Source organism: Melampsora larici-populina (genome assembly GCF_000204055.1).
Source record: "Melampsora larici-populina 98AG31 unplaced genomic scaffold MELLAscaffold_5, whole genome shotgun sequence".
NCBI lineage: Eukaryota > Fungi > Basidiomycota > Pucciniomycetes > Pucciniales > Melampsoraceae > Melampsora > Melampsora laricis-populina.
This window is the reverse complement of record NW_006768769.1, coordinates 164,555-190,334: the sequence shown is the minus strand read 5'-3', so window position 1 is coordinate 190,334 and position 25,780 is coordinate 164,555. Positions and strand designations below refer to the sequence as shown.

Sequence of the window (25,780 nt, the reverse complement as noted above, 5' to 3'; positions counted from 1 at the left end):
GCCATGTGCACCAGGGCCTGAACATATTACAATGCAAATTTTAATTCAGATTCAAAAGAGAGCAGTTTTTTTATATTTTGTACAAGAATCAAATAAACACTATATCGACTTTTCTTTTTGATGAAAGTATCAACTATTATGAATGTCTTATTGATGATACTAAATACAGTTTTGCTGAATGAAATAAAAATACAAATTGAGTTATATATGTTTTTCTGATAATTTTTTTGTTTGTCTAGTGAGAAATAAAATCAACATAAAAGGTTGATATAGTCAGTAAGTTGAATTGGAGAGAATCAAAAATCTGACTTACTACATTTAAAGCTATTTAAATCAGTGATGATTTCTGTGAGCTTGATAATGAGCCCACATATTTATCGCAATCTCATCTCTAAACGCATTTGCAGCACCTCGATCATTCCTTACCGCAGGAACAAAATTGTCTTGAGCTTGACGGATCCATGCCCGATCTCGCTCACGTTGTTCTTCATCAAATTCTCCAAAGAATTGATCTTCACCACCTTGCATGATGAGGTTGTGAAGAACAGCAAGTGCCACTACAAGACTTCCTTGTCGGTGTAATGGAAATCTTTGCATTAAGACTAGAATTACGAATCGTATCTTCCAGACTCCGAAGTCTCGTTCGATGATCATTCTCAGTTGAGAATGGCGATAATTGAAGAGTTCTTGGTAGTTTTGTGGTGCGGTTCGGCCTCGAGCCCACTCTTGAATATGGTAGCGAAATCCACGGTATGGTGTTAAGATACCATTACCGTTGGCGTAGGCAGCATCGCCAAGATAGAAGCCTCCTAGGATGGGAAGCAGTTGTAAGTGACTTTTATATATATATATAAGTTGAAGAAAATGAAAGACTCACCCTCTGGTATAACAAAGGCACCATCGTGTCTTGCGGCATATAGTACGTCAGGATCAGAAGTACTACCTTCAAAACCGGCGAGTACGAAAGAAAACATGAGATCGAAATTGCAGGCGGCCAAAACATTTTGGCTCAGGTCACCCTTTCGATCACGGTGGGAGCTTGGTCGGCGACTGGAGCTCTCACAGGAATGTGAGTCCCATCGAGGGCACCAACACACCCATCAAAGAAAGGTGAGTACCTCGTACTTTCGGAGATTTCATCTGGGATCGGCGTATCAGGCCCTGGTTGAACGATGATTTCATCTTTCAGGCTTTCAAGAATATCGAGTACTTTATTATAATATCTTGAAATAGTTTCGCCGGAGTGTGGCCATCGCTCAGCAGCCGTAGCGTTGGTAGAGGTGTTACCAACTATGTACAGGAATATCATCACCTGCTCGTTGGCAGAGATGTGGATAGTGTCTTCGAGGTGGGGTCCAAGGATCTTCATGACACCTTTGAACGTGGCTTTGTCCATTTGACAAACTTGTTGAAACCTTCCCGGATGACCATTCAACAACTCTCGCTCGTAGAGAAATCCTCGAAGAGCGGAGTTGTGATACGGTCTCCTTGGCAGAGCTCTTCGAGCCACGCGGTTCCGAGCGTGCTCAAGTAGTAGATTGAGGAGCTCATCGTCGCTGTCCTCATCAGACGAGGACAGCCATTCCGGTCTGAAGTCTCCAGATGAATCTGTATCGGACATCGGTGGTGAATCCAGATGAATACAGTTGGCGAGATGTGACGTGCGAGAAGATGTGAGAAGTGGTAAACAGGGTTTGAATGAAAGTTCAACCAAACGAGATTTTTTCAAATGTACTCAAAACGGAGTTTTTTTTTGAAAAAGCTTGATTTTGCACAAAAGCTCCTTCGCCCCGGGGCAATGTACCCGGGGGTAATTGGGGTTTATTTTAAAAATCGCTACCAAACGTGCCCTAAAGATTTTCAGAGAAAGGATTAACCTTGACTCTAGATGGAGAGTTTAGTCTCCTCTAACTTGTTCTACCGCTTTAAACCTACTGTCTTTTTCCTTAAGACCAATAAGCTATGGGCGTGGTGTGGGGGTAGCTCCGTAGGAGGAAGAATCTAGTATGAGAGGTTATCTCTCATCCTAGCACCACTCCTACGGGGCGAGAACAGGTCAGAGAAGCATAGACTTCTCAACCCCCTGAACTCACGAAGCCAAGAGTCATGAGCCTTGAGAAGTCAGACTCAAACGAACCCCCCAACCTCAAGCTCGTGAGCTGTCTCACGGAAAAATCAAGCAGACGTCTCTAGCTGTACAGACGCGGCCGAATGAACCTTAAAGGAAAGGTGACGTGTCACAAACAACCCCCAAATTCCGTCAATCTCGGTGGAGATCCCACCAAACAAGGTTTGGCACTCTGAAAAACCTGCGTACATCCTGTACACATAGAAGTTCAAGAAATTAGGCGATCTCACCTCGCACAACAACCTTCCGACAAGTTCTCTGATTGCATCAAACCACCTCGTCATATCCACCTCTTGGTTATATGAACGTCAACAACAACCTAGAAAACTCAATTCAAGACAGTTACTAAGAACAACTAACACGACGGAATTATCAGGATCAAACAAAGATTAGTTATCCACAAAGTCATCTATCTGATTAACTATCAACCAATCAGATGTTTCCTTCATCTCCTTATCGCTGAACTTCCGTAAATAGATCTTATACGCATCAGAGGCCCATCTACCATGAATCTTCACTTCTTCCCGAGTGCCCCAGGTTCCAACGAAGAGAAGCTCCCCCGATACGGAATGAGTGCCCGAACAGCATTTGATCCTTCTTTGATCTACATTCATTCCAGATACGTTGTAATTCCTTGATGACAAAACTCTTCTTGAACACTATAATCCGACCATCTTTTTCACTTGCGAATCCAAAAACCGGATCGCATGACCTTCTAGGACGGAAATCGAACAGCACCTTCAATGCCCTTGCTGGATCAAGCCTGGACTTTTGACAAGGAAGTTAAATGTACTGGATCTCTCCCGGTTTGGCGGTCTTCGCTCCGTGAATCGCAATCTTGACGTAAGAATCCTTGGGTCCCCACAAAACGTCTCCCCAGATCGGCATTCGCTTATTCTCATCATCAGACACCAATTCGCCTAATCTAGCAGTTCCCCAAAAAGCGACTAGAGCTATCGCGTAGACCACTGCATCTTTTTCATACGATAAATCCACATGTTCTCTCAAGATTGCCAAGTCCGACACTAATACCGGTGGTTTCAATTTATCTTGCATCTTCAAATCTTGTTCTACGGTTTCAGTAGCTCGAATCAGTAATGTGACGATTTCGTCTTGATCTGCCGGATACGCCTTCCGATGAAACTTATGCCACGCCTTCAACCCAGCTACATACGACTTCAAAGTTGTCGACTTTACTGATTCGTCTTCATCTGCCAAATTCACGTTCTTCTTGGACGCCCAGACCACAAAACCAAGTAGGACTTCGGGTGAGATCGGTAACAACTGATTCTTGTTGATCTTCTTCACTTCGGCAAACCTCAAAAGCTTCACGACACCGGAATTATAATGTTTAAGAGTCCCGTCTTTCCAAGAGCCCCTCAGGAAATGTTGTTGAATGACATCTGAATCAGATTGATCTATGCCAAGTGCATCTTTCTTAAATGAGCCAAAAGGTTTAGTTATCTTTGTTAAATCCTCCTCTTTTTTCTTGGTCTTGCTTCCTTCAACTGACAAACGAGACTTCTTCTTCCCCATTTTGGGTTATAACTGTTTAGGTGTAAACTGAAAGAGTAGAGGGCTAAGGTCCAATGGAACCTCAATCAGAACCTCTTTGTACCAAAAAAATTTTTTTTCAAGGGTCCCCCTTGACAAGCTATCCGCTTTATTATCCTTCAAAGCCACCCTTTTTTGTTTCACGTTACAACCTAACTCCGTAAGTAATCTCTGTATCACTTTCCACTCTTCGTTTACATCTTTATCCTTCGATTTACGCTTACGAATCGCGTGTTCTGTGGTGGTGTTATCAGTATGTACCAAGAACCTACGTCCTTCCACTCTCATCACCTTCGCCAACACCAGTAACCCCAGCCTAATAGCAACCGTCTCCGCCCAAGCGATTCGGCACTTTTGCTCTCTCCTACCCTTTACCTCCCAAGTGTTCACAAATTTGAAACAGGCCCAGTAGTCACCTATAAGAACACCTATACCGAACGAAGAGGCCGCGTCACCCACCCATCCTATTTCTTCTGGGACCGGGTTAGGAACAATTCTACACGAGTCGAAATGTTGGAGACATTGTTTCCACTCTCCAAGATCCTCCAACACATCTCCTGGAGCCTTCCTCTTCGCTTGATGGTTATGCCACGACTTCTTCCATCTATACATGGAATTTAAATATGCCGCCATGTGGGGGACTATGTGTACCGTATGGCACATGCGACCCACAAACTTTTCTACTTGAGAGTAAGTCCATAACTCATCTTCTTTAAGGAACTCTACCACCTGAGCTAGTCTTTCTTCTAATTTATCTTTTGGCGGTCTAACCGTGTGACTCTTGCCGTTCCAGATGAACCCCAAGAACTTTTGTTCTGTCCCAAATTCGAAGTTCTTCACTGGATTCGTGTCGACTCCCATTGAATTACTCAATCTGGTAACATCCTCCAGCGACTCCTTCATACCCGGCCTGCGAAAAAGGAGATTGTCATCTACCCAACGGAAGATGGCTGGGAAACCGAGTTCTACGATCATGATTTGTTTCCAAGTCTGGGCTGGAGCACCAAAGACTCCGCAGCTAGCAACTCCACCAAACCCAACCGCTAAGTCCACCCACAACCTTCCTCTAAAATCCATGATAATTAAAAACCTCCGCTGACTATGATGGACTGGTAATTGCCTATACGCCTTTGCCCAGTCAAACACCGCCATTTCCCATTCACCTGGGTTCAATCGAAAGAATTTCGCCACGGTCTTGAAATCATCCCATGTCGTCTCATAGTTTTTCTTGTCCACAAACAAATTTACAGAAGGTATGTCTTTGTCTTTTTTAGGATAAGAGAGATCATCTATGAGCCTGATTGACCCATCCCCATTGACTGCGCTCCCCATAGGATTTGATCGAAAGAATCCAAACTTGGCATACAGATCTTCATGAGTAAACGGGCCTATGATACGCCCTGCCTCGCGTTCTTTAGCTATCGTTCTTTCTATCTGATCCCTCGCGTCTAAGGCCGAGGCATGGTTCTCCGGAGTGAACCATTTCCGGTCCCCTAGAGTATGTGGTGGAATTCCTAAACAAAAACCTTCCACGAAGCCATCTAAAATATAAGGTATGTCGTCTTTCAAACCAGCTCTCTCCATTAAGGACTTCCATTTGTCGATTATCATGTTACACTTCACCCTTCTAGGCCACTGGCTTGCTTCTCTTACTTTGAATAACTTCCTTTCTCTCAGAGGTAGCACCGCTTTCTTCTTCCATTCATACTCTGAATCTTCTGAATCTTCCGAGCTTTGATCACTCTCTTCCTTATTGATCAAGACCTCGTGACTCTGATTCTTTGTACTTTCTAAATCTTGCTTTCGAACAACGGGGCTGTGGGACAGACCTTCCCTAACTGCCACCGACTCATCCGTCAACGGTTCTCTCACTCTCAATTGCTCTGAAAGCCAAATACAAGGACCTTTCGGACTATGATCTGGGGACACAAGTCAATTACCGGAAACAAACAAAACGGAAGAAGAATTTTATTTCAGGACACATTCTCCTTCTCTCATCTCATGTCTACTACTTCTCTTGAGACAAAAAACATTTGAGTATAGTCTAAATCCAAACATACAAGAGTGCATAGGACAGAACAAAGGATACGGTCAAGGAGGCGAGCAAAACACGAGAAGAATCGGATTCATCGAATAGGGCCAAGTTACATTGCCACCGATTTCCAGTCAACAAGCGTGAGTCACAGGTCAAGAATGGACGAAAGTTAAAGGGGAGAATTAACCAATCAGCATGATTTCTCTTTGCCTTCACCAATCAGACAACAGCTCACCAAGAACCACTGTTGTTCGCTTTTTGCTTTCCCTTCTGATTACCCGCATGTTTATTAGCATGATGCTGTCCGTGAGCGACCCAGTCTTGCCCGCTTGGCCCTGCATACGCGTTGTTCTGCGGGTACTGCTGAGTAAACTGGGAATAATAAGGTACAAATTGATGACCTCCCTGAAACCCATTCTGCCCGAAGTTCCTTTGCTGAAATTGACCTCCTCCATTTCCATGACCACAATTCCCCCCCCTTTTTTTCTTGAATGGTTTTTCATACGAACCAGTTCCTCCTCCGCCTCCACCCCTTCCTTTATCCCCGAATTGATAATCTGAGACAGGTCTAGAGGAACTCGCTACCGGTTGATGCGAGACTACCTGTTGGCCCGTATAAAAATCAAACCCATACTTCGGTTGGCCCGGAGCGTAAGGGTTTCCTTCATACTTCAAATCTCCAGCAGTATCTGTGTCCCAACGAGCCTGCCGAACCGCCTCTTCTTGCACTCCTTCAGGTAAGACAACTTTCTCTACCTTCTTCCCCTTCTTACCATTCTTCTTCTTCCTATACACACATTTCGAGCGTTTTCTGAAGATAAGAGATCTGATGGCCAAATGGTACCGTAAACCAACCATCCAGCATTTGTAACGGACCAGCAAGTTGTTCACTACCTCCTTATGTTGGCGAATGTACTCCGCATACACCTCATGTCCATACAACTCACTCGCGTACCGGGCCTCCAGGTCACAAGTTAGGACGAATTCACCGAACCCCATCTGGCGCTCCAAGTCACGCTCATTTGTCGCCAAAGAAGGTCTTTTCCTCTTCTTCGAGCCGTCTTCGATCGCGGAATTGTGTGCCTCTATGTAGGATTGATTGAATACGGACAAGGGAACATATCGTTTTAGTTTCTTGAACCCTTTGTCCCAATCGAAACAGAAGGTGAGTGGGATCTCTTCTTCTTATTCTTTCCTTTCAATCTTTTCGCTTCTTCCTCCCTCTTCTTCAACTCCTCTTCCTTCTTTTTCAACTCTTCTTCTTTCTTCTTAAACTTCTTAAACAGCTTATCTCTCTTTCTTTCTCCTTTCACCTCCAACTTTTCCTTTTCCGATATCTCCTCCTGACTTTGATTCAATCTACTCTCCTCCGCCATCTCTTTCCTCAAGGCTAGAATCGCCCCCATATCAAGATGGTCTATGGCATCCACGAGTCGATCAACCAAAGGTCGGCCATCATGCGCGGCCGGGAGACGAGCCACGGAGGGACCCAAACCGCTGGCGAGAGAAGACATCGTCGGATTGGGTTCGTCCTCCAAATTGGACTTTTGGCCTAAGGAGCCTACTAAAGTAGTGCACAGCCCAATGCTCGTTAGCAACCCATTTAGTCGAAGTGCTCCTTCGGAAAGGTACGTTGATCAGGACAGAAAAGGAAATTGTGAAAAATTCTCTGAATTAAGAAAGGATTTTGAGAATCACAAGTAATGTGTCGTGTGTTACTTCAACAGACCTTAGCTACTACGAATCAAGCGGAGCTACGACACCCTCTATCTCCCATTGGAAGACTCTGTTGGCCCCTTCGACTAAGATAGCCAATTGGCCAGACGGGAGCTCTATGAGCTACTACCAGGGACATTCTTCCAACTAGTACTCAGTCACGACTAAGTCTTTGAACCCCTAAACACCTAGACGGAGTGGCTGCATAAGTATTTAATGGATAACGAGGAGCCTGACGCTACTACTCAAATCATAATTTGTGTCGAGGTAATATTATGTGATGATGAACGATCTTTTTGGAGCCATTTCGGCTACTACAATTCATATTTGACGGGAGCTTCCCAGCTTCTACCTTTATTATTGAATATTCACATATAATACGAAATCAAGAGGAGAGAGGACTTGAATGACTAGAATGTAGGAGATAAGTAACTCACTATGGTCATTATTGATCAGACCTGCATAAATTTCCTTCCCTCCCCTTTATGCTACCGTCTTCATTTAAAGGTCCCAATAAGTTTTTCTCTTTCTTCCTACTTGACTTCTTCTTATTCCTCTTCAAGCTTTCCTTCTTTCCTCCCCCACTACCTCTATCATCATTTCCTTCTACCGACAAATTCGACTCATTATCTTCCGTCGCTGAACCACCCCCATCTTCTATTAAGTTGCCAACGATGGTCTCCTTTGGCTGGTTGGCCGAAGTTCCCTCTTCTGGGCCGTTTATTTGATTCTTGAGAGGCGAGCCAACATGAGCATTGTTGGACACCGGATCCCTTGATCCCGCTCTTCTTTCTCTTTCCTCCGCTTGCTCTTTGAGTTTAAGCGTGTGAACCTTCTTTTTCTCTTCTTCTTGTCTTGCCAAGTCTAACATCTTCTGTGATTTAAATCGATTTAAAGAATTCTTGGGTTTAAGTTTCCTCCACATCCACTCAGAGGACCGTTGATGTATGAAGTTAGATTCTTTCCCAGGGGTTAGACTATGAAGAAATAGAGAGAGAAAGATAAACTTTGAAAATTGAAAATTATTTCTTTGAAAGAGAATTTGCAACTATTCCTTGCGGGATTGACAGGATTCAGTGTGGGGAAGGATTTTGGATGCGTGTGGGAAGATGAAAAACTTCACTTCACTCGTCTTCCAAATTCACCTTGGGATGAGATGTCACATCTCCCACAATGGTGAAATCCCCTTCTGAACCTGTCACTCTCTCACCACTTGCGAATGGAATTCATTGTACCTTCGCAAGCTGTGGAACAATACCAATACCAGGCAGCTGCTATCATGTAACCTTCTTCAATTACCTATTACCTCCTTGTCACCCACAGATATATGGATACCTCATCAATCCTCATAAAGGAAATTGAGTTGTTTTCTACAGGGTTTGCAAAACTACTAGCACCAATAAAATCATGTTTACAAACTGAAGATATCAAATGTAAGAGTCATGATTGCTCCTGACACCCCTGGGGAATTTATCTGTTCAAGAAAAAAACCTTGAGGAACCTTCATACCACATACAAAACACATTTTGAGAGTACAACCCGTGTACGTATGAAGGTATCATGAAGGTTTCAACACACGGGAAGATTTATGAAAAATGCCAAACAGTTTTTGACCAATCACGGTGAGAGCAGAGTAATCCCGCTCACCTGTGTACCTTAGTTGACTTGGAAAATCACACCAATATGTATCAAACATTGGGAACCTGGCAACCCACAGAACCTTTGATAGGTCTAGCCATCCCACAAATCTTTGATCATCAGAGAGGTTGGTGATCCCCCTATAAAAGAGAGGCACACATTCGAAGACGGAAATAAAACTCTTTTTGTATGTCAAAAAAAGGTTTTGTGCTCATGCCATGTTCATACCCTCATACATACATGGTGGCATCAATGATCATTCCATTTGTGTTACTGTCTTGGTGATGCTACTTCAACAGAGCCCTGGATATCAAAAATGGAAGGCAAAGTTACTATACCATACTTTTATAGAGATTTCTCTACCAAGATTGCACAAACTCTGACCTATATTTTCTCCATACCCTGTGAGGTATGCTATGTTTATCAAAAGCATGAGGAGGAAAACCCGATTTTCTTGTTTTCTTTTACAGCTTTCCTCAGTGCTGTAGCACCACTTATTTATCACAAGAGTGGTGTTGTCCCCAAGGATGCATGTTGGATACTTCAGGCATGCTCATTGGCAACACAGGCTTCTTGAATTCCAAGAATGCTCCTCAGAAATTCCAAGTAAAATTGTTGGTATAGTTTTTTGGCTCTGGAAATTCTGCTCAACAGCTGGACACTTTGTTAGTTGCAAACACCAATTTTGCAGATTTCCAGAGGAACCTTTAACCCGGCAAAATATTTACTGGACCTCCACTTGAGGTTGAAACAGAGGTACCACATCATTATGTTGATGATCTACCTCATGTTAAATATGCATGACTCTAATTTGGATCTTGACTTCTTCAGCCAAAACTGACCACTACATCTTCTGCAAAAATTTGAGCTCCCTCCAAAGCACTAGCTTCACATAGTCTTACCAATTTTACAGAAATTGAGTCACACTGTGTTGACTTGCAATCAAAATCTTGCAGGACCTTACAGTTAATTCTAACCCTGCTGTCGATTGTGGCTTGAGTTGTTGACGCGCATCGTCCAGAAATTCAAAATTGACATATGTTTTTCAACTAATAGCACCAAAAGAAGGAAATCAAAAGCTCTTCTATGTAGTCAGAGTCAGCCCTTGAGTTTTGTGATTGTTAGATTGAGATTCACCAGTGATTACAAGCTGAAGTGAACTGTAACAGGTTAAGCAAGTTTCACCCACCTGTAACCAGGAAAGCGGTATGGAGTGACAGTGAGTTTGAGGTGATGCTGATTTGGTTTCCGTCGAAGACCATGAGTGATTGGAAGTTGAGCACTTTGATTAGAACTTTCGATTTAACCGTTCTGGTCAATCAAACGGTAAACCAGACAAACTCATCTCATTAACTCAATCAAATCAAATCAGGTCAATCTTGGACCCAGCGAGTTGGTTCTTCTTTCTTTCGATTACACCGGAAATCTAATTTAACCAAGAAGACTTCAACATCAAGAAGCTTGCCGTCTCGACACGACTTTTGTACCTCAACGGCAACCTTTCTTCGAGAAACCGACATACTAAACAACACGATCGCTCTAGAATGGCTGTTAACACTCCTAATGAATCACTCGTTCAAGCGCTCCTTACCACCCCCACGCCTGGAACCCAACCAGACCCCAAACCTCATCAGATTTCAGAAAGTCAGACCAAAATCTTAGATAAACTCATTGAACATTTCTCATCATCAGATTTCAAACTTCCAACTAGTTTACCAATTTCATCTGCCACAGAAGAATCGAAAAAACCTCTTTCAGATTGGGAAAAATGTTCATTACTCAATAGAGAAGCATTAGTCAGATGTCTTAAAGCTGATAAATGGGAGCTAGAGCGATGTTTGAAAAGAGTTGAAGAGACGATCGTTTGGAGGAGAGATTGGGGAGCCGATACAGTAGAAATAGAACCACAACAGGCATCTGCAGTTAGAGCTGAGGTAAGCATCTCTCGTTCTGTTTGGACCCCTCTTTTTTAAAAATCGTTGACTGCATAATATCAAGTTTCTAATTCTTGTTTTTTTTTGATAGGCTGAGACAGGAAAGATGTTTGTCCTGGGTTATGACAAATTTGCTCGTCCTATAGTTCACATGAGACCAAGATTTCAAAACACTTCAATTAGTCCAATGAGATTACAATTCTCATTTTGGTTAATAGACCGTGCCATTGATTTAATGCCACTTGGAGTAGAATCGTTGAGTGATCATTTCACTCGAATTGAACATCATCCTTTTCCTTTTTCGATGCGTCATTTTTCTTGAATGAGAGATCATATGATTTCCTAACTTTTTGGATTTTTTTGTTAAACTCGCAGGGTACTACTCATGATCGACTTATCAGGTCCTCAAGAAAGTCCTGCTCTCAAACAGCAGAGGGAGTTTGTTAATGTAAGTGAAAGATTTTTTTTCTTTTCATCTGGCTAGAGATCTGTAACAAATCTAACAAATTCTCGTTTGCTTTGAAAACAGATCTTGAGTGCACATTATTGTGAGAGGTTGGGTCAAGCACTAGTCTTGAACATGCCAAAGCTGTTTGTCTGGGTCTTGAGAGTAAGCTACAAAATCATCACCAGTTTCCAATCACCGTTTATTTTGCGACAGACATTGACAAAGAATGTGTGACGTGACAGTTACTTAAACCTCTAATCGATCCAATAACGTATTCCAAGGCAATCTTTGAGCAACCTGACCCCCTCAAATCTGCCCCCGGTGAACAATTAGATGATACACTTGGAGGTACCAATGGATTTACTTTTGTAAGTCCAAAACCCTATAACAAATTCACAACCAAGATGTGCTGACTTGTCAATACAGGACATTGAATCTTATTGGCCAACTCTGATGAACGAGTGTCAATCACGTCGAAGTCAACGGTTAGCACAATGGACTTCAACTGGAAAGAAAGTTGGTTCAAGCGAATGGGATGTCAATAATTCCAATGAAGCAGAAAAGAATGAAAAATCCACTATCAACAATTCAGATTCTAGTCATTCTCTTCCACCAACATCTACAGCCACCTCATCTACTGATACATCGAATCATGATCAACCTACATCAACTCCTGTTACTTTAGTCATCGAATAATCTTTTTTCCCGTATCTCGCATTTCATCAGATCCACTTCAACTTTGAAACTTACTTGTATAGAAGCTAAACCGTATGATAATTTTCTCAATAATTTGTATCTAACCTCTTTCTTTCTTTCTCATCTGCATTGGATAACATCATTTATTTTTTTCGCCAAGCACGAATCCGCACTTATTATTTCGATCACAATGCATTGCATTTATTATTTCGATCACAACGCATACTACGCAAGTTCCTAAAATATGTCCTGCTTGAATATGAAAGAAGCCATAATATTAGAGTCACATCAGATTTACCTAATACCAGTGATTCTCTCTTATGAATCTTGTTGACAGCAAATCCATCATTTCAAACAAAAAGTTCCGAGAGGGATAACGTCGGATAACCGTAAGCTCTCTGGTCCAGGCTCCGACTCCAAAAGCGTGGCTCTCTACAAGAATCTGGCTCAGATTTCAAGAGTGAAGAAAAACGCTTTAATGATCCGATGAGCCAAAAGCCACGCATCAACATGTTATATAAATTACACCACAAAACGGGTGGAAAGAAAAGGGTGGAAAAATCTCCCACCCTGTCGCTGGCGAAGGGTGGGACTTTGTCAAAAATAATCCGTATGAAGTAAATAACGTGTAATCACAACTATTTGAAATCAACACAATAACAAGGTCCGTGCTGTCAAAAGCATTGGACAAGTCAGCCCTAGTAGAACTCTCTTGCACTTGCCCTGTCAGGCCTTATTCCGACAATAAACAAGAATGAACACCAAGCCCGACCGTTTGACGTTTCCCACGCTCTCGTTTGATTTGTGAAAGTCCATTCAAACCATTCATACCATGCAAGCTTGGCCTGCCATGAAGATGTGTACGTGTTGAAGGAATACTTGCCAGATTTTCCCCTTGCCCCCGCCTGAGTGATCAAAGCGGCCTACAAATTTATCAGAATCGCCTTCAAAAATCCACGACGATGTCTAGTTCGGAAGAGAAGAAGATACTTGACTTTGTACTTCATCTTCCACCTGATATAAATCCATATGGAGCGGTAGCTAAACACATGAAGGGACTTTTGACAGTAAGAAACTTTTAACCTTTCAATTCTCGTTTTCACAAAAACTCATAGAACCTTTGAATCTTCTCAGCCGCCGCGTTTAGCTACTTGGGCGACCATCGCACAACGTTGTGCCATAGCTTTCTATATCATGTAAGCGTCTTGTTTGCTTTTGTTGGCATTCAATCGCTAATGCACAAGTGGAAGGAAATACTCATCACCTACCTGCTCTCGACTCCCTTTTCGATGTCAGTCTATTTGTACAATCATCTCATTTGATTTACTCGCGCGTCAAAGTGGGAGCGTACAAGTTTTGGAGGTATACGCGACGTGAGTGCTCTCAATCGCTTTCTCATCTCGGCGCTTCATGTGACGGTCGCACACCGATAACCTCTTTGTATCAGTCGGATTATATCAGGTCGACGTGGCGAGTGCCTGCGGGACAACCTATGCCATCTATTGTTTCTGTTAGTATCAGCCGAGTCTTATGTCTGTGCCGCTACAAACCGCATCGGTCTCGAAGCGCGTTTCCAATGTCCAGAAACTGATATAGTGTAACCTGAGCCAGTGGCCATAGCCGATCTCTTCCTCCTGGATCTTGCAAATGCTGGCATACGTGACCTGTCTGGAGAAATCGCTTTGTTTGGCTGTAAATATATCCTGATTGTTGGTAATGCATGGTGAGATTTATCCAAAGTTTGAAAAGACTATATTATAACAAGCTGATCATGGATTGGTCCTGGGTGGTATGTAAAAGGTGTACGTTTAAGGACTGGTATTGGAGACTGCTAATCCGATTCCCTTTTTCAAGTTCTGATCAACTTTTGTTTGTCTTCGTTTAGTCTTTCTATGGGTCTGTGCGTGTCAGTGCGCCTCATTGGTCTGCGAATCGGGATTAGGGGAGACGTCTGGCGCGGGAAGGAGACTTCACCCAGCCATCCGGGTATCTATGAATGCTTTACTGTTGGCGTTACACCTTTCTCCGATCCGTCAGTATCCTCTCCTGTCAAACTTGATCTCTGACTCATACTACCTGGTGGCAAAGCTGATACTCCTCTTTATGGGACTCTTTCAATCTTGTAGCCTTGGTAATTTATTACTACGCTGGGCTCAATCACGAGTACAATATCTCAAAATCGATACTACAAGGTGTTCTTCACGAACTTCATGCCAAAGCGGCCACTGTCACTCCTGGGAATTACAGCCCCATGGCACTCTTAGCAACGCTCAAACCTGCACAAAATATACAGCTACATGCTGTGAGTTGAAAAAATTCGATTGTTTTCCATGCCGATGTGATCCGAGTCTCACTTTGTTCGCTTCTCCACAGCACAAAATGGCTGAATATACTCGAAATGGAATCATGGTTTATTTAGTGGAGTTGACCGTTCTCAGTGTCGTGAGTGCATCCAAGTCAAGAAGACTGATGTGTTATCAAACTACTTACCTGAGCCCAACTCTGTAGGTCTATGTACCTTTACTTACCTTCTCACTAGGTCGTTTGTATAGCCGATCAGTCTCCCAAAAGAAGTTGACTCAGGCTGCGTCAAGTGGTGAAGCGGGTGACAATATCTCAAAGATGGGTCGCAAGATCCGTGAACAGCGTACAAGGCTAGTGACACATGCTATAATCACTTATGCAACCACAGCTTTGCACGTTCCTATCATCATCGCGCAGGTCAGTCTTCCTCTAGTTGATCCGCGCACTTCTCGAGTTGAAAAGGAATCTTACAAAAACCTTGTGACGCATTGGGCGGGTTTTTAGCTATCTTATGAAGGTGACGGGTTTCTACGAGATAAGAAATGGCTGACACTCACTCGTGTGGTACGCCATCAATTTTCTCAGTCTATGTGCTTACTCTTTTCTCACCCATTTCGAACACGCAACAGGGCCTCAGTCTACCGTTTTCTATCGGTGGTAACGTGTCAGTAGATATAGATAACTTTCTCTCTAGATACAAGAAGCTGATCACAACTTGCAAACCCTCAGAATCGCATTCATTCTCAACATCCACGCTCGCAATCAGATGCTTGATTCGCGCGCGCGCAACCGCACCTCCTCAGGCGTGACCTCAAGCTTCAGCAACAGCAACAACGCCAAGGAAACTTTCATGCCAAAGCTCAATCCTGCCTACGGCGACAAAGATATGGAGCTGTCGATCCTTCCGAGATTTCCAGGCCTCAATAGTGAATTACACGTAGAGACCCTTGATACACGTAAATGTACAACTGGAACCTTCGCAGTCAGCTCTAATCAACCAGGGGGGCCAATGCATATAACAACACCCGGAATGAAGTCGGACTCAAAGCCGGTTATGAAGAAGTCAAGTGTGCAATTCTATACAGGTGATCAAATCTCTACCTACAAGTCCTAAACCTCAAGGCCTCAATGACTATATTTTAGTCCATTTGACTTCATAGTCAAAAAGTGTATTTCCTGCCATCGTCATTTCCTTTCGAACTCTATCTTCCATCGTTTATCCGATCACTTCAATATCTGAAATTAGCAAGAAGCGTTATTGTAAATCGATTGCATTCCTTCTAAAATATTTTCCATGCGTTTTTTGAGAGCTGGATTTCTCCCGGCTAAAGAGCACGATCGATCAGCTGGACAACTAGGGTCAAATTACAAAAACTTTTTTTAAACTGATTTCCTCCCTTCTTTGCATATAACACTCGTTTTTCTGTTTTGAATAATCATGTTAGTCTAAAATTCATAGGCTCAAGAGTACGATTGATCAGCTGGACAACGAGGGTCAAAATACATAAACTTTTTTTTGACTGATTTTTTTTCCTTCTTTGTATACAACACTCTTTTTTTTGTTTTCAATAACCATGTTAAATAGTCTAAAATTCATAGGCTAAAGAATCATGATTGATTAGCTGGACAACGAGGGTCAAAATACAAAAACTTTTTTTAACTGATTTTTTCCTTCTTTGTACATAACACTCTTTTGTTTTGAATAAGCATGTTAGTTTAAACTTCACTTTGTCTTATATATGTCTTTTTTCAACCACGGAAACGCCTTCTGTGAATAATCTTGATGTGGGTAAGTCAAGCTACTTAACCAATAACATTCTTTACTATTTCCACATACTCATAACACAAAAGATTAAAACTAAATATGACACCTCAATACTTGAGTATCAAGAGTGAATACTATTACAATGATCTCATCATTAACTAGTCAGGGTACAAAGGGGTACAATCACATTCAAGCCCCGACTGCCTACAAGGACTATATTATCTATTAGTTATGACCAATACTGATGGATAGAAATTAAAGATACCAATTCAAGAACTCTCAAGATTGTAACTTGGACCAGGCAGAGTAAAAAACTATCTGTTGACATCATTAGGTAGCAAACAAAGTCATGTTCAAACAGAAGCACTTTCTTCAAAAAGAAAGATCATCCTTCATCCAATTAAATAACCCAATTAATATTCTTCAATCCGGATTCCCCCCAAAAAAACCTCTGGACCCTGACACAACAATGGGGATTTGGGTATCTGGGGTGTAAACAACCGGGATCTTTCTACTTCCCACTTATGACTCACCGAACTGCCATGGGTAGCATCAAATGATGCAGCTTCAACCCCTCCCTTGGTTATCTTTATTTATAATCAATTCTATTGTGATAATTTGACATGACAATCATGCTTTTAATTTTGGAATATAGCTCAAGCAGCAATCATGAGATGAGATCATTGTGAAAAGCATCATGTGTGATTTTTCTCTCAGTCTATGGATCAAAGATCAATCAAATTTCAAATTAAGAACATATAGTGTATTAAACTTCATCATGTAAATGTACTGAGTTATTGAGGTTTTAAAAAAGGTAATTGATAAACCACACCAACTTGAAAATAATCTTGAAGCTGGTCTCTATAGACAAAATTTATCTGGAAGGTGTACAGACACTATATTGATATACATTGCTGTACACTACTTTGCTTCCGGCTCTTTCTGAATCTGTTTTTTTGCTGTGAAGCCGGTTCTTGACTTGGAATGCAAATTGTTTGCAGAAACATCTGAATCTCATGGCACAACATCTTAGATAAATGCAATCATGAGGTTCTTCAGGCAGGCAATTGCTGTTTTTCTCATGCAAACCACTGTTGCCAATTAATATGCAAGAGTTGATGCATGCATGAATGACCAAAATGTCACACTTCAGAAGCCAAAGTAAACATCAATATCAAGGCAAGTAGATGAAGAACTTGGCTTGAGCAAACCAAGAGGTACAGAAGGGTATGTTTGAGCTAGATTTTTCTTTGCTACTGAAGTACTCCAAAAATTCAACTATTTCTCTCCACTAAATAATTACTAAAAACTCTTTGGGAGACATGCATATACTTCTTATTGGTCTTGGTAGACAATAGACCGCTTGTGAGTGGAAATGATGGAGACAAAGGTCCATTGTTGGCTGTCACTTTCAAAAAATATTGTCCTTGGCAGAGTCATGTCAATCTTATCCTTTTGAGAGCCCTTAAGCATGTGTTCTTTAACTTTCTGAACATCAAAGATGGATACTTTAATGTCCTCTACAACTCCAATCAATTTCAAAAAGACTTTGGGAAGCAAAACTATGATGAAAAACTGGCTTCAGAAACACTCTGAAGAAGACTTGAATTGAATAAATACTGTCTGTGAAACACAAGCAAGCCTGCAGAAGCCACCAGATTAATAGATTAGGTCAGAAGCTGTCAGAAGTCCTATTAGATTTGTAGATTGGTTGTTGTGGTGACTTATCATGACCTTTGTGATTTCATCAGATACCATAATCCAAAACTCTCAGACATTCTTGATTGCTTCCTGGGGTATCTTGGTTTGTTGGCTGAGTTTATCAAGAAAGTCTGTGTGTTCTACTTCAAGCTTGGCTGGGACAAAGTTGAATAAGAATGGGTAACATGTTTGATTTGTCCTCAAGTCCTTGTGATCCATTTTACTTCATCTGGGTTTGTTTTTGCATAGTCAGCTCTTGATGAATCTGTTTTCCATTTTCATTAGTATGTTGCCTGGTTTGAGGATTGTTGTGCTTCAAATCTTGACCGGCTTACCTTCCTTTTTTGCATTCAGTGAAGCTAGAGCTGTGTTGATGTGGTTCACAAGCTATCTGTTCAATATGTACTTGAGAATTAGCATCACTGATTTAAATCTCTTGATCTCAGCATTTCTGAGTGGTGCCAGTGGCTTTGATATTGTCTGGGTAGCTGTTTGTTGTGTTGATATTGAGTAAGGGTTCACCCATGCTTGTGGTCTGGTTGGGAGCGGGCAGCTGGTTGTTGGTGGGGTTATGGTTGCTTCTGTAAAACATTCCATCTTCAGGTCTTGACTCTCTTCTTGGAATTTTTTGACGGTGTTGATGAACATCACACTTTGGAGGAGCACATTGTTCTTGTTGGATTTGTTAATAGACAATGAAGGTAGTACACCTTCATGGCACCTTTGTGGGTTAGGCCTCTATTTTGGCTTCATACTTTTTGGGGGGGTTGGGTTATCTTTGTCACTAACAGCTGCATGTTTGAATGGCATAGGGGGGGATAATGGGGGTTTCTGATGATATGAAATAAAAGGTGAGCAAGGTACTGGAATTTAACAATAGGACCCTGGATTTGTGCTGCCGTGGAGTTCCCTATTGCCAATTTCTTTTTGGGGCCAACATTGAATTTCAACCCTTGGTTGCCAAATTTGAGAACAATAGTGGCAAGCCCCAAATTGCTGCACTTGCCCAACCCTATACCTCACACAAGTAAACATGTGTTTATCAAACCTCAAAGTGTGTGTAAACCATCTTTCACCCAAGCCCTGTACATTTCTGGACTCCAAAGCACTGCATCCCAAGCGGTTTAGGGCCCCACCAAAATCTGATTTTGTTGATTTGGGGCCCAAGCACTGTGGATAGGACCCCAGAATGCCCTTACAAAGGGTAGTCACAAAAAAAGTTCTTTTTGAGCTCTATTGGGGCTTTCCAGCATGGGTTTACACATGCCTCATTTGGTTTTTAGCCCGCTCATTGTCCTCCTCTCATCCGTTTGACCATTGCCAAACACCAGTTTTTAAGACACTTTGGCTACTTGAAAGTAGCTCATCAAGGCTGAGGAACAGCTAGTGGCTCGCCAAAGCATCCCTTGAGTGTTTTCCTGATTGATTCTGCTTTGAATCAAGTTGTCTTGAGATTGTAGATGTTATTTGATAGTTACCTGGAATTATGGGTTATGATAGGAAATCAGGGCCCCGAGAGAGCTCAAAAAGAACTTTTTTTTGTGACTACCCTTTGTAGGGGCATTCCGGAGTCCTCTGTGGATGCTATAACTTTTGAACTTTTGAATTAATGTACAAGAGCCCCGGGGTCTCGGGAGCTGCAAGTCAAAGACAAGTGTGTCGGGTACTCGGATCAACCTGATGGTCAAAGGCCTTCGTGAGGTTCAAGTCATCACCGTCCTACAAACTAAACAAAAGCTTTCAATCTCTTTCTTTCACCGATCAAGCATGCCGTGAGTGAAAAATCCATTCGAGTTGAAATGAATACTAAGATATGATCATATCACACTTAACTTTGGTCCTAGTTCAGAAAGATTGAAAACCGATTCACATTTCATCCAACAGTAAGTACTTTCCTTCAATCTTTTCTTCTTGAAGATCATTCAAAACCAAGTTGAAGAGAACAGACAAATTGACCCGTTTTTTTGAATGTTTCATTGATAGGCTGTAGTAGCTCAAGATGTTGATCTGGTCGGTGATCTCACTTTCGGTCCTAGTTAGTCAACTCTTCTTTCATGATTTATACGATTTTCGATCCACCATCATCAAAAGTTGAAGTTTCACTTCTTTTTTCGTGGTCTAGATTGTATGATCCATCCTTCTTGTACGATTGTTGGATTTGGACCTATTATTTTTGGATCAGGTTGTATAGTAGAAGAACAATCAGTAATATGTAATCGGTAAGTCATTTCTTTTCATTTTGATTAACTTTGATCTTCAAGATTGTGATGATCGAATGCTCGTTGATTTTGATCAACCAAATGTGAACGAAAAAAACTCAATATGCAGTCATAAAACTCCCATGGAAATTGGAAACGATAATTTATTTTCAGTAGGATGTAGAGTAGAAGCCAAATCGATCGGATCACACAACATCTTCGAAAGCAAATGTAAAGTTTCATCAGATCTTACCATCAGTGATCATTGTATCATAGGAGCCGGTTGTACATTAGTTTCGGAACCGAGCGTCTCAAGTTTTGAAAATGGGATCTTAGAACCTATGGTTTTACCCGATTGGTCTGTGATCTTTGGTGAACGATCTGAACGAACTCATTGGTCGGGTGAAGGATCGGGTCAAGCTCGTGGATTACATGCTAAACATTTGATGTATTTGTCTGAAACGTTACCTAAGTTTCATAGAACTCGTAGTACTGCTTCAACTTTGAATTCGAAAACTCCAAAATGATTTGAACATGAACATTGGGTTTGGGTTTTGGAAATCGATTGCTATTGGGATTTTCATTGTCAAGAAGTTGTATGATTTATTGAGGGGGTTGGGATTCTGGATGGTGATGGTCGGGTTTTAAATGGCATGAAGAATTGAAGGATCGAAAGATCGTTTGTGCAGGATCAATTCATAATATCATGGTCAATGCAATTGTTAAATCACATTGGTCAAAAGTATTGGTTACACCAACTTTTCAAACCGAATCTAGATTGAATCATCTGGATTGATCTAATAGTAACAAACGGTTTGCAAAAAGCTCATCAACCACATCAACTCTCCATGGTACCTATCAAGCTGTACAAATTACTCGTAGTCTATCTCAAGTAATGACTGAAAATGATTCAAATCAACCAATAAATAGATCACTTCAGACGCTCCACAACACTGGGGTCTATATACATTATAATCATCTTAGTTTGTTTTGGTATAATTCAGACAATGTCATCTTGGATTCCCAATGACTCAGACAAGCTCTTATTGATGCGTTCACTGATAGTGTACCCAGAGAGATTCTAGAAAGTTTGTCAAGCAAATTAAAACTTGGCAAGCTGGTGATCAGATCTTCAAGAAAATCCCAAAGATTGAATGAGAAAGCTGAGAAAAAGGGAGCCTAACCTCAGGAAATGATGGATCTGATGTATCTTTATAAGCTTGATCAAAATCCATTGGTTCGACGGATCTAGCTACCACCTACAGCACAAAGACACCTTTTTGCAGGAGGATGTCCCAACCATCCTACATCCAGACATTGGGCTGGCATCCTAAGTTAGGTCATCATTGAGATGACCCTGAGGTGGGATATCCTCACTTCATCCTTTGGATGCCGTGGCAGTGTCCTCAGTCCGAGCACATCTTGGAACACTCCTTGAGGGTGTCTGAGGGGGATACCTGGCGGACGCTTTGCAGGAGCCTATGACAGGATGTCTTGCCCTCTGCAAAAAAGAGGACATCCTGAATGTATCTGAGTGTCCTTGTGGTGTACATATTGTGGTTGACTTTCAAGTACACCTCAGTCTCAGATGATGTCCTCCAAATAAACCAGCGGGAAGAGAAGATTTAATTTTGGTTTGATCATTTTTTCACTTGATTACTTATACATCTGATGGTGGTTTCATTTTGACTTGAGGAGAATTTGTATAGGTCAAAAATGGTTCAGAAATGTCTTCTAACTTCTTTACAGTATAAGACATCTTTGAGGAAATACATGAGCAGGGAACCTCTTGGCAGTTCCAGTTATCTGTATTTTCTAGAATTGTTCATTAACTTCATCCACTTCTTCAGAATCACACCTCCCTTTGAATCTGATTTACTTGGAATGATTTCTAACTGCTTTTGAAATCCTAGTAGCATATCTATGTGACTTATTGTCTATCCCCTTGGAAAGGTCTTCTAAGAGTGAATGATAGGATATGATGGGATCAGTGGATTGCTAAAAATCTCACTTGTCAAATTGTGGCTCAAAGTTGAGTGAAAATGTGTCAAGATTTAAAAAATGTGAATTTTTCTTCTTGACACTTTATTGGAACTGTTTCCTCAAGAGACCTCTATAGACTAGAGTGATGTTTTTGTTTGCTTCTATAATTCTTGTTAACTACAGCCCTTTGCAGAATTGATGACTCTGGAAAAAGGCAAAACACTTGAGTTTTCAAAAAAAACCTGCGAGTTTTTTTCAAAAACTCATTGAGTTTTTCAAAAACTGAGCGACCTCTTTCTCTTTTAGAATTACTGGGCCAGGTTTCCAAAAAAAACTCACTGACTTTTTGAAGTACTCAGCAGCTTGTTGACAAAACTCGGTCACTTTCCAAAAAAAACTCAAGGTTTTTTCAAAAAAAACTCGAGGTGTTTTTTTTCTTCAAAGTCATCAATTGTGCAAAGGGCTGTAGTGAGACTGATGAAGTGATTGAATTGTATGATCTTTACAGAGTTTGAGAGTGAGTTTGAATGAGTAGATTGAAGTGAAATTGACTGCTGATGATGAGATTTGTGTAATGACTCACTTGACTGTTACTTGTGATTGTTTGATATGTAAACTCTTCTACTCTACTCTTTAATCTTCAACTCTTGACTCTCATCAATAAACTAATCAACTCATCAACTCATCCAAGATGGCTTTACCACTTACTTCTCATTCTTCTCATCATGAATCAAAACCACGAAAGGTAGTCAGCACAAACAACCATCATCAAAACTTTATCATCAAACGAAACAATAATCAACTCACTCATTCATCTTCATCAATACCAAACACTTCTCGATTAACCACTTCTATCAATCCTAATCATCATCCCATCAAAGCTAAAATCAAATTATCTCCTGCTATCACTCGTCCATCTCCTTCTCCTTCTCCTTCATCTTCTAATCCAATCTCAGTTCCTCATCTCGCTACAAGACCTTCTGCTCTATCACATCATCATCACAACAATCCCACTTCAACCATCACAGCTAGAGTCGTCAAAGTAAGTTCATTCATCTCTCATTCTCTGAATCTGGATCTTCTTACAACCTAACCTTGGGTTTTCTAGTCTTCCAAAGCGCTTCATCAAATCAGTTCTCGTCCAAACAGTCCATTTCGACCTATACCTCATACTAAAGATATCGTCCTTTCACCCAACATCACTCAAAGACCATCACCATCACGTTCAAGAGCCAACACTCATTCAGATCGTTGTCCAAGCCAATTAGATTCCGATTGTTTCTCATCTGCTTCATCTACCTCAGCTAATGCAGATGGAGGATCAGAACTTTCACGTACCCATCCACTTGGTCTATCTACTCGTCAGAAACCAATTCATCGAAATGATCATCACTTATCACCTTCAAAGATCGATATCAATCAATCAACTTTTCCATCACCTCGAACAGATCATCATCAGCCCGTGAAACTGCCTGAAAACGTATTGAAAGTTTTTAAAGATGAATTAGCTAGACCTACTTTAAATCAACATAAACTCGCCAACTCATTGATCAACAATCTCACTTCATCTGACCTTTCTCCTTCCTTAGCATCCCCACTGAACCTGATCAAACGTGATCCAAATCCCACAAATGAGACCACAAGACCTCGAGATATATCAACTGATAGAACACCTGTCTCTTCATCAACTCAACGAGCCATCCCAACCGATCCGATCTCAAAAACAGGATTTAATGAAACATGGACACATCCCATCGAGCCTGAAGCTTCTTTGTCTTACCATACTTCAGCTCAGACAGATCAGAAACCAAGCTTGGAAGAAGATTGGGAAGTCTTGAATGATCAAGAAGTGATGGGAGAAAAAGAAAAGGGAGAAGAAGAAGAACAAGTCACTGAAAAGAGTTCACAAGTTGGAGAAGTAAAAGAAGATGAAGCAAGAGTGAATCGAAAGGTGTGCCATCGATAAGATCTTTAATGATTCATAAAGGTTTGGTGGATTACTGACTGATTTGAATGGGTTTTTTTCAATCTTGCTTTTTTTTTGGCGGGGGTTTAGATTTTAGATCTTGAAATCAGTAATTCATCTTTACTAGCCATCAATGCAAGACTAGAACGAACCAAACTAAAACAAACAAGTGAGATCCGAGAGTTACGAAAGAAGTTACGAGAAAGATTGATGATCAGTGCACATCCAATGCTAAGCTATCCCAGTGAAGAAGGAGGACTGCAATCAGGACCAGAAGAATCGGAAACCGAAGCTCTTCATACGAATAACAATAATGTAGAAAGTTTAAAGATTGAAAACTTGATGAGATCTGATTTACAGTTTTCGGAAACTGTAAGGGTTTTGGAAGGATTGATTAGTAGGGCGAAGGATGCTTTGGTTTATCAACCTGGTGAAAAGGATTTACAGAGTAAGAAGGTCTTGAACAGGGTTGAGATTGGAGAAGGAGAAGGAGAAGTGGAAGTGGAAGAAGAAGAGAATGAGGGGATGAATCATGATGAAGAAGAAGGAACAGGGGAAGGAGTTGGAATGGATTGATTCGGAATGGTTTAAGTTTAGTTAGATTGAAGATCAGTTTTGGAAATCATGGTTTGGATAGGTTGGTTTGTATTGTTGATTTATACGAAAGCAATTTTGAAAGATGATTCTGTTATACCGACATCTACTACGTTGCATCAATCATCAATCATCAAGATAACACAAGATCTAATCCATATCAAACTTGGTCCGCTTTACATTTTAGATCTCAACAAACTTATCAAGACTGATCCGATTCGAAAAGAAAGGCATTCGGATGATCTTTCTTTTTCGTTTCTGATCTTATGATGATATCTATACACATGTTTTTTTTTTGGTTTTTTAAGAAGGTTGTGATAAGTTTTAATTCGTTTTATTTTACCTTTTATTTCGTTTTATTTCGTTTTATTCCGTTTCGTTTTTTTTTCTTTCATTATATTGCATTATTTTTATTTTTTAAGATATAAAGGAGAAACAGACAGAGAGAGCCAGATATAGGGGTTCAGTTTTTTTTCAGTTTTTTTATTTTTATAAATTGTTTCTTAGAATTAAGAAGAGAGTTTACAGATTTCTTTTTTTTTTGTATCATTATCATGTTTGATTGTTATTTTTTCATTGTAACTTTTTTTCTTGGATAGATTATCAAATGGTTTGGTGTAATTGATCAAGTATGGTCTAAATACATTCTATTGAGGAATGAGGAATGAGGATAGAGTGTTTGTAAGATGTATTGTGGTTCGTGAAGATGATGAAATGATTGAATATGAGTACAAGTTGAGAAAAATGTGCAGGGTGGGATTTGGGATTGCTTCTTTTAGAGGAGGTTTAAGACTTCAACTTTTGAAGAGGTTGGGTTTGATTGATGGATTGATAACCTTTACAGAATATGAAATGTTTAACTGGAAGAATAATGTGATGTGATGTGATGGTTTTTTTTGGATTTTTTGGGATAAGAATGAGAAGTTGAGGTGGTTGGAGAATGATGAGTTCTTGGGAGAATTCGTATACTTTGTCATGGGGGTAGGAACTTGAAAGGCTTGATATGTGGACTTGGTTTTCTTGGTTGATAGAATAGCGGAGGATGGGTGATTTCATTTCTGACAAAAAATAGTCAAGAAGATGTTGCTGGTCTGTCACACATACGAAACAACATGTAATG

At 40.9% G+C, this 25,780-nt stretch overlaps 4 protein-coding genes across 4 annotated transcripts; all 4 read left to right on the top strand.

Annotated features, from left to right (window-relative positions):
- Positions 1-10,362: 10,362 nt before the first annotated feature.
- MELLADRAFT_76808 (uncharacterized protein) lies at positions 10,363-12,452 on the top strand (the record flags this gene model as incomplete). Its single annotated transcript, XM_007406239.1, has 6 exons — positions 10,363-11,005; positions 11,097-11,260; positions 11,381-11,453; positions 11,535-11,615; positions 11,696-11,821; positions 11,880-12,452. 6 exons carry the CDS (start codon positions 10,616-10,618, stop codon positions 12,147-12,149), a joined length of 1,104 nt encoding a protein of 367 aa, XP_007406301.1.
- A 659-nt stretch (positions 12,453-13,111) lies between these two features.
- MELLADRAFT_115401 (uncharacterized protein) lies at positions 13,112-16,209 on the top strand (the record flags this gene model as incomplete). The annotated part of the gene is made up of 11 exons (XM_007406240.1): positions 13,112-13,216; positions 13,284-13,345; positions 13,446-13,659; positions 14,035-14,055; positions 14,097-14,181; positions 14,276-14,451; positions 14,523-14,591; positions 14,658-14,870; positions 14,958-15,017; positions 15,220-15,515; positions 15,913-16,209. 11 exons carry the CDS (start codon positions 13,112-13,114, stop codon positions 15,959-15,961), a joined length of 1,350 nt encoding a protein of 449 aa, XP_007406302.1.
- A 3,693-nt stretch (positions 16,210-19,902) lies between these two features.
- Positions 19,903-20,644, top strand: MELLADRAFT_33712 (uncharacterized protein; the record flags this gene model as incomplete). Its single annotated transcript, XM_007406241.1, has 3 exons — positions 19,903-19,954; positions 20,042-20,138; positions 20,248-20,644. Coding segments are annotated over 3 exons (546 nt in total), but the record flags the coding sequence as incomplete, so codon positions are not given.
- A 3,896-nt stretch (positions 20,645-24,540) lies between these two features.
- Positions 24,541-25,265, top strand: MELLADRAFT_70948 (uncharacterized protein; the record flags this gene model as incomplete). Its single annotated transcript, XM_007406242.1, has 1 exon — positions 24,541-25,265. The coding sequence occupies one exon, from the start codon at positions 24,691-24,693 to the stop codon at positions 24,928-24,930; it is 240 nt and encodes a 79-aa protein (XP_007406304.1).
- Positions 25,266-25,780: the final 515 nt, after the last annotated feature.